A 14,731-nucleotide genomic window follows, 5' to 3' on the forward strand; every position below is an offset into this window, starting at 1 on the left:
CCCCCTCGTAGGGTGGTGAGAGAGGTGAACAGAAGAGGCAATGACAAAAAACTGGTGCTACCCTAGATAATCCCTCTGTTTAAAGCATGCAAGACAGGCATTGTCTATGACAATATCCCAACCAGTCGCACATGCCTTGTCAGTCTTGCAGGAATGAGTTGGTGCAATGCCTTTGGCTACACCTTTAGGCCAATAATAAATAATTATGTAAATTCCATCAGGATCTTTTAATACTTTGTTTAATGTTACATTATATGGTGACATTCTGCATAAAAAAAAATACAGGCAGAGTAGAACAAAGATCAATTACAGGTGCTAGAAACAGACATCTCTCCTGTTTTCCCCTTATCTGGCATAACTGAAACTCACAAATTAACCAAAATGATGGCTCCAGAGAGGAATGACAACAGCTCTGGTTGATAGATTACACACAGTCTGATGTTACACATCACCACATTGCTTCTTTCGTACTCAAAAATCTAACTGGTCACTTTTCCTCAGGATACTACACATCAAAAAATCACATAATCCTCTACCACTTATACAGTAGGCTTTCAGTGTTGGATCTAACAACTGAGAAACCAGTTACTGATAACTAGGGGAATGTGAACAGCCAAACCAATTATACACAGACAGTGTGTTAATTGATTTGCACTTTACAGAGACTATTTCCTTCTGACAGGGTTGTGCAAAGCTAGAGCTAGGCACTTATTTCCCATTCTTTGACTGAATATAACTGCAAGCCAGCCAAACCCAACCCACTGTGCTGAGGGATAAGTACCCTGGGAGAAGATCAGCCTGCCATTTTCCATGAAGATGGTAGTGGAAGGCAGCCAAGTTCTATACCTGCAGGAGAGGGAATTTTATTATTTTATTTATTTACCATGTCCTGTTTTTAAGGGTCTTTTAAAGACATAAAAATACTAGCAAAATTAGTGATAATTAAAAGCACACTAATTTCAGATTCCAAGTGACCACTTAATGGGTTTGATAGTGTTACCATAAAATGAATGGTTAAATAAGGCTTCATTGGAAACACAGGACCCCCAGACTGCAGAGTTCAGCAACTTGGTATTAAATGGGCTGATTCTTCAGAGGGGTTTATAGATTTAAGTGAAACTGAATGCTTCCTAAAACCTCCTGTCAGGGCATAAAAACACCACAATTTTATTTAGAAAAACCCAAATAACTGTCCTAGTTTTTACTAATGATAAAAAGCTGCTGTAGTGAAGGTGATTCCAATTCAGTGTCCAGAACAGAGGGGAACCAAGAAAACCAAGAACATTCTCCCTTCATGGGCCTTATGTCAGAGTGCAGTCTCAGAAAGACAGTTTAGCCAACCGAGGCCATGATTATGTCCACAGGAAGCTCCTCTCCACTGCGGGCTGTGACCTGCATTGTTACAGTGTCTGTCAGGACGAGACGAGAACGCACCAAGAGGTCATGGCCACCCCGAAACACACCTGGAACAGAGAAGAGAAGAGGGAAGAGAATAAAGTGATTGAATGCCACTAGCTCATCCATCAAATTCTAAGGATACTCATGTGGCTGGAGCAAGGTCTCCTCTCCAAAGAGCATCAGCTGAACATAGTCCAAAAAATCCCCAATGCAGCTGGATAGTTATAAACCCCACCGTAGCACATTAAGGTACCCAGATGAGTTAGTCACTAGTATAAATCTTTCAAAACCCCACAGACACACAAATTAAATTTATATTTTAGACTCAAATGGGGAGAAGATCAAGACATTTCTGATATCACCATCACTTGCTCATCCAGTGTGCATCTTAGTTTAACATCTAGAATTACATTCAGTTGTTGCTCAAGTCCTCCTTGCATCTCCCATAGGATACCTCAGTTCAACTCATTCTGGAAATCCAGGGACTCCCACAAAGGTTGGGGTAACAGCTCCCTGAAGATCATGCAGGGCGGTTCTGAACTCAATTCAAACCATCCCAAGGGATTGGGCTTGTCCCCAATCCCTATCCCCAAGTAATTCTTCTGATCCCAACATTATCAGATACCCTGAATTTGAAGGGATGGGGAGCACAACAGGAACAGGCGAATGAATGTTATCTGGGGCTGTGGCAACTGAGCGATAGGCTGTGCACTAGTTGGGCTAACATCCTGAGCACTACTGTTCAGTCTCAAAACAGACAAATCCCTGCGTATCCCCAGAGTCGCTAAGAGTGTCACATAAGGTGGGGCAGAGATCCCGACAGAGAATTCCAACAGCTTACCTGCCAGGTACAATGTGTGAGAGTTTTTGTTGTCTGGCACTTTATCCGATCGCTCACACGGCTGCATCCCCAGGAACTTCACAATATTACTGACTGCCTCTGTTAAAAGAAATAACAGAGGGTCAGTTTCATGGGTTTATTTAACATCATTATTTTAACAGTGTTCAAAGGTACAGTAAGGCCCTCCTCCCAGTACAGAGAAGAGATATGGTCTCTGCCCCAACGGGCTCTTCACGGCAGAGAGTGCCTCCATATGTGTTCGTACAGGGCCCAGCTCAGTGGGGCCCGGATTCTGAGAGAGATCTTTGAACACTAATGCAAAACAAATCATAAATAATAATTCTGTACATGACACAGCAAGGGTGCATGGGTAACATGAAGGTGAGCAGAAAGGAGGACATCTACAGCATCAAGATGACTCCACAGCAATTCAGCAAGGCTAGTGCACAGCAGTGCTATAACTTATTTGAGGAGATAAATGTGGATACAATGAAGGACACAATGAGCTTCTTTCAGGCCTTGCAGGACACATGGGTCTTCAGGAGGGATTTAAAATAAGAGAGGGTTGTGGCTTTGAGTACCAGCTCAGGGAGGGTATTCCAGGCAGGGCCGGCTCCAGGCACCAGCGTAGCAAGCAGTGCCTGGGGCGGCCAATGAAGAGGGGAGCGGCACGTTCGGCGGCAATTCGGTGGCAGGGCCATCACTCCCTCTCGGAGCGAAGGACCTGCCGCCGAATTGCCGCCGTAGAAAGAAGCAGCGGTAGAGTTGCCGCCGATTGCGCCTTTTTTTTTTTTTTTTTTTGGTGCTTGGGGCGGCAAAAATGCTAGAGCCGGCCCTGCTTCCAGGCATGAGGTGACATGGAAGACAGCATAGAAATAGCCAAAGAGAAGAAACAAGGGGCAGCAAACTAAGGACTAATCCCCATCAGGCAGTGACTATTAAAGGGAGCAACACAAAACTGCATGATGAGGGCCCAATATAAAAGTACCCCCAGCAGCTGGCACCCTAACAGACTTCAATGGGCTTTGGAAGAGGCACAGATAGAGTCTTTAAAATTAATAAACTGAGTGTGAGGATGAGAACAAGAGGGGTCATTTAAGGATCCCTCCTCCCCAGCTTCATATTACCTCTATGGTTTACTCCTCCTTCCTACCCTTGGGCCCTAAAGCGCAGCCTATCTCCGCCTGTGCAAGGACAGCTAGAGTTAAGGCTGAACCATGTTCCAGCTTCTTGAAAAGGGTGTTGCTCAAGACCATTGTAAGGTGCTCCCTTCCTCACCATACGGCATTCCCAGTCCCCAAAGGCTCAGGATACTCAGAATTTAGGATGTGTTTCCATCACAACAATGACCAAACCAACATGGTTTCTTTTGAAATTAAAAGTTTTATTTGTCACGAAAGGCCAATACCGTGCACAACAGGACAAATCCAATTCTATGAACCTACGCCAGAGATGAATTTGGCCTGTCACAAGCTCACTCAGAAAGAGGTTTGTATTGGACCTTAGACCTGAACTGTGACTCCAATTTCAGAGTGTAGAACTAGAGGCCCAAAGGAGCCTCAGCAGACCATAGGGAGCCACAGCTCTAAGGGTATATCTACATTGCAGCTGGGAGGTGTGATTCCCTGCATGGGCAGCCAGACTATTGCTAGCTCAGCTCAAGCTAGTGCACAAAAAATAGCAGTATGGATGTTGCAGCAGTGGCCATGGCTTGGGTTAGCCTCCCAAGCTCAGACCCAGGGGGGCAGGTGGGCCTGGACTTGGGCGGCTAGCCCAAGCCACCACTAGTGCTGCAACATCCACGCTGCTAGTTTTAGCATGCTAACTTGAGCTGAGCTAGTGCGAGTCTGTCTACCTGTGCTGGGAAGCACACCTCCCTGCTGCAGTGCAGACATACTCTAAAAGGCCAGAGTTCAGACTCTGCCTCTTGCAAGCAGGGAAATGCTAGGAGTTCTGTGGGGGTCAGAGACTTCCTTACCTTCCAATGTTTTAATGGTGGATAAAGTGAAGGTCTCTTCCTTTTCAAACTCATCACCCACCTCGTCCCAGGCTGCTCCAAAGTTTGGCTTCAGAACCCTCTGGATGTGATCAGCTACCGTTACCTCAATGTCTTCAAGCTGATAGGGAAAGAAAGTTTTACATAAATAAGATAGTTCTTGTTGGGGGAAAGCTATAGACTTGGCTCACTGCAATCAAGTAAAGATGGTGACGTCTACTTTTGATCATGGATTTTCTCAGAATTAGCTTCCTGTCTCCCTTCTGATTTATTTGAGCAATGATATTTTGGTACAATCTGTTTTGATTGGGTATTGGAGTTGGAAGAGCCTTCAGCTCTTCCATGCCCAGGGTTTTATGACGGTATTTCCCATTCCGAGCACAGCTCTCAACCTGCCAAAGATCAAAATGTCTGAGAAAGATCCAAAAGGGGACAACACAAAAATAAATTTTAACAAAATAGAGGGAGGGGGGCTTGGACTAATGCAAGATTTGCATTTCTGGAATACTGAGAAACTTCTCTATATTCTGCATCCTAGCTCATCATTTCTGAGATCAATAATGTACAGTGAGAACCCCAGGTCCAAGGAGGACTGACATCGGAGTCCATAATGGAGAAGGGTACATGCCTACATTTGAGACCTTCTCAGGACGTATCATATCTGATACCATCCACCACTGAATGTTCGGTGAGCTGAGCTGTTGTTGTGGCCACATTTATGGGAGGTGGAACTTGCCTCACTGGATAAGCCCATCTCTCCAGTGCATATACACCTGGAAACACTCCTCTGAAGGGGCATGATCAAAATCTCCTCATCATTCTAGTTTAATTAATGGATGGACTATGGTTGTTATTTAAAATTGCTCAAGTGCCGTAGCAGAGAGGGATGAGCGTCTCGTATAACCTGGCACAGAGGAGGGTCTAGCTGCGCAGTGTCTTTTGGAAAATCCCCTCTATTCCCTCTGCTTGGACAAAGCTCCACCGGCTCTTACTACAGCTCATGCTGAGTTACTGCCAAGTCGTTTCTACAGTCAGATACCCATGAGTGTCTGGTGAGAAAGGGGCAGGAAATACAGGAGCCAATAGAACAGGTTAAGGTTCAGACACATCATATCGTCTACTCCAAAAGGCAAACAAAGCCACCCTGTGTGAAGCGCCCAAAGCTGTTGGCTAAGCTCAAGGTAACTTTTCACTCCCAATGAGCAAGAGAGACCTCAGCACAAAGATTGGTTTTGTGCTCAAAAGCTCTGTCTGGATATAGCAATGGCCTCAGACAGAAGCCCTTACACAGAACCCTAATACAGCCCTTGTCTCACTGCCAAGAGGAAGGAGCCAAGGTTCCCTTCCAGGCTCAAGGGCCAGGAATGGAATTTTCCTGGTACCAGAGTCAGACTCTGGCCTATAAAGTGAAACTCATTCAGTGCAAGAGCTGACCAAACAGCCTCCATTCACTAAAGCAGCTACTGCATTGGTGGAGCCCACTGTCCTGAGCACCGACAGGTTATTTTTAAAGTAAAAGCACTTGTTCAAGAACAGAAGGAGCTTTATTTACCCTCCAACAGAGAGTTCTAATTCACAGGAGGGCTGCCCATGCTGCCCAAGGTGTGGGTAGGAACCATGCCAGCTCTTCCACACAGCTTTGCCAACACCTTTCATTCCTGATGCGTGACACAGCATGCTAACCCAGGGCAACCCAATCTGAGGGAGACACCACAGCCTCCATAAAGACAGATGTCCAGTGTAGCCAGGTATGTGCATGAAGAGTACTCATAGGAAGGTACTCCAGGTTAGGTAGAGTAAACCACCTGTACATGCTGAGATTTTACAGCTTGTGAAGCTCAGAGCTTCATTAAATGTGTGTCTTGGCCCAAAATCAGAAGAGCAGCTGCAGAGACCGGGGAAACTCAGGACAAGGAACTTCTGTCTCTCCATGGGAGGAACCCCACACCCCTCTTCACAGAAAGTGCCCAAAGCTTCTGTGGCCAGATTACATTTCAGAGGAACAGGCTATTGGTGCACAGAAAATACAAGGGAAACAAAAGCCCCTGGACCCACTGAAGCTCCAGTTATCAGATCCTTACCACATACTCATCCTCATAGCCCTCATCGTCCGCTTCACCAGTGTTTAGGTCACAATCCTTGACGGTGAATTTCATCATGCAGCTGAATGTACAGGCCACTGGGGAAGGAGGTGGCAAAGGAAAGGCTCATGTTACCATCTGACATGCATTTCTCTTCATGGACGGGACCGTGGTACAGTGTTCAAAATAGGGGACTGGAAGAGTCCTGGGTTCTATCCTCAGTTCTGCCACTGACTTGCTGTGTGAACTTGGACAAGTCACTTCCCCTCTCTGTGCTTCAGTCTCCCAAATGTGAAATGTGTACATTCTATTTACTTAGATTTAGTAAATGATTATAGATACAGGGGGTTGTGAGAATTGTTTGTAAAACACTGAGATCCTTAGATTAAGTTATATTATTCTTCATGGGAGGATCAAATAATTTTAGGAATGCTCATTAAATAAGCCTCTCTGCCCCTGCGAGATACTCAAGATATTATCTAGGAGTCACTTCACCTACCACTGAAATGTTGTCACCTCTGCATTGTAACACAGCAGCTCATTAATACTTCATTACAAATTAAGACAGGCAGCGATGAACCATCCCAGATGAAACAGAAACTACGCAGTGAACAATAAAAGAGAGATATAGCAGTCATCAGTTGTGTTACTACAAAGAAAACCAAATGAGACTGAAGTGTGGAGAAAGGCCATTTCACTTTCTGATTGGTGAGGGCATAAGTGAGCTGGAGACTCAGCTGTACCCATTCTAGTAGGCATTCCAACTTCTGTCCAGTTACTGTAGGTACTTACGTGGCTCCCATTCCCACAGTGTCTGAGTGCACTACAAACATCTCATAACATCCCCGGGAGACAGAGCAGTATTATTATCCCAGTTTCACACATGGAGAACTGAAGCACAGAGAGACTAAGTGATATCGGTGGCAGAGCAGGGAACTAAATCCCAGTCTTCTGAGTCCCAGGCTAGTGCCCTCACCACCAGACCATCCTTCCTTTCTTTACAAGTTGCCTGAGCAATCTCAGCTTTCAGTCATAAAATCCATTAAGGGTACTGGTAAGGGCACTTCCAGTGCAATGGGTGTCCCAGGCCTATACTGCAGGGGAAAGACGACTACTTTTAAGAGGTAAGATTAGGCAAGGAAGGAATTTAGGCTCTGTTAGTGTGGGACCCTCCAAATGTAGCTCCCAGGCCCACCCCACAGACCTCATCAGTAGCCAGCATCACATTAATTGTTAAATTCACGCCAAGCAGTTTTCCTAGTGTCTGAAAAGAAGGGAGACAAAGGGCTGTGCACAGCCTCACTCTGAAATGCTCTGAAGCAAGTTAACCTAGGAGAAAAAGCGGGAAGAATTCTTCCAGGAGGGGAGCCTTGAGAGGCTATATTGCACAGAGTAGCGAAGAGAAACTGTACTCGGTGCTGTTGGATGGTGTGTTCACTTACCAGCTATAGTAAATGGCTTGTACACGGGGCGGAGGGTGTAGGGAATACAGTTTGGGTTATTTGAAGGGAATGGCAATCTACGAGGACAAGCTGCTTACCTGCTGTGGGGTCCTCTTCAGGCAGTGCCACCAGCGTGTAGCAGATACCAGGCTGGTTATACAGTAGGCTTTTGGCAGGTATGTAGCTAATGACCTCATACCCCTCTGTCGGCTCCATCTGTACCGTGACATTCTCCAGGATCTGATCATTCAGTGTATTTGTACAATCAAACTATGCAGGGAAGGAAAGGGAAGCAACAGCTTGAAGCCATTAATGATGGACATAATAGGAGATAGTGTTTCAGGCAGTGGACTTGCTCACTGTGATTTTTAACGCTGACCCCCTTTTGCAATATCTGCTACGTAAATACAAACTCTGTTCTACTGGATGTCGACTTGTGTAGTCAAAGGACCTTCCTGTGAAGGTTTAGTTAGAGACATGTACCACAGAGAAGCTGGCATTTCTACTTTTTCAGCTGAGAAGTTAAAAACCCCAATTAATGCAGAGACCTCTGTAAATATTTAATAGGAAAAGAAATTTAAAATAAATAAAGACACAATGGCGCAGTGGCTCGATCTTAGCCTTCTGCCTGAGAGAAATCAGAGGGTAGTTGTTCTCTTTCAGTGCAGTATTGTGTCTTAGTGCTTTGTGCAGGGCAGTTTTAAATGTCTCCAGAAAGACAGCTTTCCATCACTTCCCCAGGGAAAGTATTCTAAGATCTTCACTATAAGGAAGGCTAGACTGACATATATATATAGCCTACATTTTCCTTCCTCAATTTTATACAAGTGCAGTTGAGTTGGAGGTGGCCCTTCTAATGGCTAGAGCAGAGGAGGGGGAATCAGGACACCTGGCTTCTATTTAGGCTCTGCCACTGACTCATTATATGACCTCAGGCAAGTCACTTCACCTCTCTGTGTTCATCTGGGTGTAAAATGGATGTAGATAATGCATGTGTGTCTCTGTAAAGAATTTTGAGAGCCTCTGTAAAAGGAGTTAGGTAAGCATAAAATAGTCATACTCTTCATAAACTAACTAGCTGCAAAACTCCTCATGCCCTGGGCCACTTGCAGTCTCAGATGCCCAGGTGAAAAGTTGCACATGCATCAGAAAGAATGTCTCTTAGACATAGCACGAGCATGCTGGGGGCATAGCCAAGCAATACAGAGGGAGTATAAATATTATTCATGGCTTAAATGAGTCTAAGTCTTCTCTCCTCTTGGCCTGTCTTTCTATTGTAACCTTCTCACACTGTCAAATTAAGGAAGCTCCATCCTTTATTGACCCTGACTCTGAGGCCTCTGGTTGAGGAACCTTTCCCTCCCACCCCATAAACAAAGTAGCCCTCCGCTGCTCACATACACACTATGAATGAGAACAGCACCTAGTGACTGTGTACATGCTTTAGATGTACAATAGGCACACACGCTTAGGTTAAATTCAGATTACTTGGGCCCAGAGTATGGAAGAAGCGGTCTCAATACCATTCACCTTTGCTACATATTGTGAACTAAACAAGACACCACTGGGAAGAAACAGCCCAGTGGGTAATTAACAATTAGGAGATTATTTTTACAACCCTGTAGCAGCAGCCTACGCACCTGGAACACCATGTGGTTGACAAATGTGTGCTTGGTGCAACGGATCACGTATTCAGTCTCAGATTCTGTAAGAGCCACAGGCTCTGGAGAGGACTTGAAGAGTGGGCCCAGCCCTCGGAACTCTGGGATAGCTGCCAGTTGCTCTAAAACAGAGTTAACAGAAAGAACCCAAATATCATATGAGTGAAAGTGCCCAGAACAGAGAGAGATTTCAAAGCTCAATTAACTCCTGCTCATCTCTGTAATAAATCACTGATCCAACACTGTGCACAGGGATAGATTCAGGGTGAATGTGACCACACTGACAGGAGCAGTGAAGGGCCCCAAACCTGGTCCCAGGGTGTGCATGAGCAGGGGGAACAAGAAAGAAAGAAAAACACCACACACATACAGGAATTAGGGGCTTAGATCAGCCAATCTCCTGGGCCTGGTATTGATCGGTTATTGAGTGCACACATTCACCATTCCTGCTGCATTTATAACCTGCAAAATCAGAAGCATTGTTGGCCCTTCAAGTTTGGAATCCCCTCCAGATGAGGGGCATAGGAATTGCCATATTGGTTATGTCTAATGGTGCATCTAGTCCCTGTATTCTATCAGTGGCTAGTATCGGAAACTTCAGCAGATATGCAAGAAACACTGCTGTGGGCACTTGTGAGATAACCTGCCCCTAGGAGAAGATCCCCTAACCATTACTCCACTAGTTAGAAGTTGGCTTGAAGCACAACCGTCTATTTCCCTTTCATGAGGGTCAACTCAGATGGTGAAAGGCTACAGGATTTAGGCAGGCCCAACAAATCACATGACCGCTACATCCACACCTCTTCCGCCTACACAGGGTTAATGAGAGATGCCCCACATTCTGCTTACCTTGGAATATTTCTTGCCTTGTCGCTGCCACTTTCTCTGGCTGTTTGACCACAGTGATAGGAATACTTTCTGCAGGGGCAGAAGCAAAACGGGACAGAGAAATTAATTAAGAAGATCACTAGCTCACATACATAAAACGTCTTGATAGGGACTCCTTCAGAATATGAAGGAAGCCCATTTTTTGTCTTGCTACAGACTCCATTACTCTCACCCAAGTAATGCATCCTATTGTACTCAAAATCCTAACCTTTACTTTCAAAATAGCTTTGGAACAACACCAGCTTCAGTGAGGATTATGAGCGATTACTATTATTAGCAGGAGGTTTACAACAGAATCCTAATCTGGGAGCAACTGAATTTACCAGCATGGACTTTACAGAAAATAAACACCCCAAAATTCAAACAAGATGGATCTTAACAATTCATAGCATCACACAAACTGGAGATAAAGACGCTCATGAGGTCCCATCCAGCCCATCTCCTGAGGGGATGTTGGAAGCAATCAGCTTTAATACTGGAGGGGAGTGCCCCCTGTTATTCCATGGGTACCTGTTCTTTGTTCTGTGATGGGAGCAGTTGCCAAAGGAACAGATTTCAGGTCAAAGGGTTTCTCAGAGGGTTCCAGGGTATACTGCTGCAGCGCCCTCTCCAGGCCAGGGATGGATACTGTCAAGCCTGAGGAAAGAAGGGAGATCACTGAAGTCAGAGCAAACACCAACTCTGTGAGCCATTGAGTCAGAGTCCAACTAAAATCTCCATCTCTGCTCTTCTTAATTGGCTAGTGCAGTAGAAAGCATATGTACCCAGTGTTCATGCACTGGACACACTGAATCCAGTATTTCTGAAAATACTATGATGACATTTATACAAATGATTATCATCCCCAGAGCAAACCTGTAGGGTGCAAACATCTGGAATGCATTTGACAATTCTATTGTAACCACATTCCTCAGGGCCTGAATCTGGGTCTTTGATGCACAGCCATCACTGCACTACAGCCTGAGAAGTCAGCCATCCTACTGCATACATATGAGCAGATTTGGAAAGGATAGCAGAAATGCATGTGTCCTTCACATCAAGAGGTAACCTACCAAATGTCTTTACCTGCCCTTACCATTCATGCAATTACAGGCCAATTGACAGATTTGTAACAGTCTGAAGGATGTTCAAGCTCCCTGGAACCAGTCTGTTCCCTAGGGACCTTGGGTAAAAAAAATGCATCTTTATTCTGAAAAGCCTCCACATTACCATTCAGGATGTAGCCAGCATTGAGAGCTTTCTGCTTCTGCTCCAGGACATTTAGGTAGAACGTGGCTCTGTCTCTCACTTCATTATCATCATCCATCACGCACCTGAAAGCAAGACAAAACCCAGCTGTGAGCATTGTGAATGTATGCAGATGACTGATCTAACTTGGTGGTGGCCTAAAGAAACTGAAAATATGCGCTGTAGAATAGGGCGAGTTGTGGCACTGGTGATCATACTAATACGGCAATAAATAAATCAATAGTTCACCTCCTTCCGACAGCCATCCTGGGCAAAAAAACTTCAAAAACAGACTCCAACGAGAAATTGCAGAATTGGAATTAATTTGCAAACTGGACACCATTAAATTAGGCTTGAATAAAGACTGGGAATGGATGGGTCATTACACAAAGTAAAAGCTATTTCCCCATGCTAATTTTTTCCCCTACTGTTATTCACACCTTCTTGTCAACTGTTGGAAATGGGCCATCCTGATTATCACTACAAAAGTTTTTTTTCTCCTGCTGATAATAGCCCACCTTAACTGATTAGTTATATTTAGTATGGCAATACCCATTTTTTCATGTTCTCTGTGTATATATATCTTCCTACTGTATTCTCCACTGCATGCATCCAATGAAGTGGGTTTTAGCCCACGAAAGCTTATGCTCAAATACATTTGTTAGTCTCTAAGGTGCCACAAGTACTCCTCGGTTTTTTTGCTGATACAGAGTAACACGGCTACCACTCTGAAACCAGCAATATTACAATCTGTCATGGGAGGCAGTGTTCTATATACCCAATAGTGGCTCTAGGACTGTCATAAACATACAGCTACGGGTAGCATCAAATCCCTCCTTTACCTGTAAGGGATTAAGAAGCTCAAATAACCTGCTTGGCACTTGACCAAAAGGACCAATAAGAAAATAAGATAAACAAGACCTCCCCCCCGAGATTTGAAAGTGTTCTCTCTTAGGACAAAGAGAGCCCAAGCCGGTAATCCAGCTCCTACTGAAATGATACATCTAAAATTACAGAAATTGTAAGTAATAGCAAGGAAATGTGTTAGATTATCTTTTGTTTTAGCTTGTGAATTTTCCCTATGCTAAGAGGGAGGTTTATTCCTGTTTTGTAACTTTGAAGTTGAGCCTAGAGGGGAATCCTCTGTGTTTTAAATCTTTTTTATTACCCTGTAAAATTACCTTCCATCCTGATTTTACAGAGGTGCTTCTTTTACTTTTTTCTTTATAATAAAGTTATTCTTTTAAGAACCTGATTGGTTTTTAGTGTCCTAAAAACCCAAGGGTCTGGTCTGTGCTCACCTTGTTAACCTATTGGTTGGTATATTATTCTCAAGCTTCCCCAGGAAAGGGGGTGAAGGGGCTTGGGGAATATTTTGGGGAGGATAAGGCTCCAAGTGGCCCCTCCCTGAATGTTTGTTTAAATCACTTGGTGGCAGCAATACCGTCCAAGGACAAGGAAAGGAATTTGTGCCTTGGGGAAGTTTTTAACCTAAACTGGTGGAATATAAGATTAGGGGGTCTTTCATGCGGGTCCCCACATCTGTACCCCAGAGTTCAGAGTGGGGAGGGAACCCTGACAAGGACTCTGCACCCAAAATATCATGCAAGTCCAGAGGTCTCATTATATTCTACCAAGTGGGTCAGGAGCGCCAATATGTCAAGAAAATCCCAGGTTTGTCCAAACATTTAAAGTTCTTAGGAAAAATCTCTGAAATGTCTGCTGGGACAGAGGGCAGACTCTGTAGCTCACCTTTTCAATAACACTAAGATGCTGGGTAACACATCCTCGTTCTGGGCTCCAAATTTAGCCAGAGCACTTACTGCACCTGTAGCAACAGCAAGGAAAACAGGATCAGCTGGCAAAGTTAGCAACTGAAAGTTCCCTCTGTTTTGTGATCTTACTTTAATGCAACAGTTTTAGAGACAAAACTAACAGCAAAAAAATTGTTTTTAAGTTAATCAGAAGCAGGAAGCCTGCCAAACAATCAGACGATACAAATTACTCAAGTTAGTTAAGTCCAAAGCAGACTGTGAAGTTACAAAGGGATCTCACAAAACTGGGTGAGGGCAACAAAATGGCAGATGAAATTCAATGGTGATAAATGCAAAGTAATGCACATTGGAAATCATAATGCCAACTATACATACAAAATTATGGGATCTAAATTAGCTGTTATCACTCAGGAAAGATCTTGGAGTCATCATGGATAGTTCTCTGGAAACATCTGCTCAGCGTGTAGCAGCCGTCAAAAAAGCTAATGTTATTATCTATCCCTTTCCAATGGCTCATAAGAGAAAATATCATAATGCCACTATATAAATCCATGCTACGCCCATACTTTGAATACTGCGTGCAGTTCTGGTCTATCCATCTAAAAAAAGATACATTAGAATTGAAAAAAGTATAGAGAAGGGCAACAAAAATGACTGTGAGGAGAGATCAAAAAGACCAAGACTGTTCAGCTTGTAAAAGAGATAACTGAGGAGGGACATGACAGAGGTCTATAAAATCATGAACGGTGTGGTGAAAGTGAATAGGGAAGTGTTATTTACCCCTTCATGTAACACAAGAACCAGTGGTCACCCAATGAAATTAACATGCAGCAGGTTTAACAAACATAAGGAAGTACTTCGTCACACAATGCACAAACAACCTGTTACCAGGGGATGTTGTATAAGCCAAAAGTAGAACAGGGTTAAAAAAAGAATTAGATAAGTTCATGGAGGATAGGTCTATCAATGATTATTAGCCAAGATGCTCAGGGATGCAACCCCATGCTCTGGTATCAGGGGGTAGCCGTGTTAGTCTGTATCTACAAAAATAACAAGGAGTTAGTCTTTAAGGTGCCACCAGACTCCTTGTTGTTTCTCATGCTCTGGGTTTCCCTAAGCCCCTAACTACTAGAATCTGGGACTGGGATGGATCACTTGATAAACTGCCCTGTTCTATTCACTGAAGTATCTGGCATCAGCCACTGTCGGAAGACAGGATACTGAGCTAGATGGACCACTGGTCTGATCCACTGTGGCCATTCTTATGTAGAACACAGGGCCAAGCATAATGCAGCAAAGTGCCGGCAAATCTTCCTCCATCCATCTCAACCAAAACATCAAAACCTCCCACTGTGTATTCCTCTACATGGAGACCAGCACTCCTGCTAAGGGATGTTGGAGTTTTCTTACTATGGACAAAGG

The 14,731-nt window shown here is 44.2% G+C and overlaps 1 protein-coding gene across 2 annotated transcripts in view; it reads right to left on the bottom strand.

The window, feature by feature from the left end:
* Positions 1 to 222: 222 nt before the first annotated feature.
* Positions 223 to 14,731, bottom strand: part of COPG1 (coatomer protein complex subunit gamma 1) — a 31,189-nt gene continuing 16,680 nt past the window's right edge. For both annotated transcript variants that reach the window (XM_026650277.1, XM_026650276.2), the window contains exons 15-24: positions 13,287 to 13,362; positions 11,517 to 11,620; positions 10,818 to 10,943; positions 10,269 to 10,337; positions 9,399 to 9,541; positions 7,857 to 8,028; positions 6,317 to 6,414; positions 4,218 to 4,356; positions 2,240 to 2,338; positions 223 to 1,463 (exon numbers count right to left, since the gene is read on the bottom strand). In XM_026650277.1, the coding sequence (XP_026506062.1) occupies positions 1,333 to 1,463; positions 2,240 to 2,338; positions 4,218 to 4,356; positions 6,317 to 6,414; positions 7,857 to 8,028; positions 9,399 to 9,541; positions 10,269 to 10,337; positions 10,818 to 10,943; positions 11,517 to 11,620; positions 13,287 to 13,362 (1,157 nt within the window). In that variant the 3' untranslated portion in view covers positions 223 to 1,332. The remainder of the gene's footprint in view (positions 1,464 to 2,239; positions 2,339 to 4,217; positions 4,357 to 6,316; positions 6,415 to 7,856; positions 8,029 to 9,398; positions 9,542 to 10,268; positions 10,338 to 10,817; positions 10,944 to 11,516; positions 11,621 to 13,286; positions 13,363 to 14,731) is intronic.

The sequence above is a fragment of the Terrapene carolina genome, unplaced genomic scaffold (genome assembly GCF_002925995.2).
Source record: "Terrapene carolina triunguis isolate 2854851 unplaced genomic scaffold, T_m_triunguis-2.0 Scaffold89, whole genome shotgun sequence".
NCBI classification, from domain to species: Eukaryota; Metazoa; Chordata; order Testudines; family Emydidae; genus Terrapene; species Terrapene triunguis.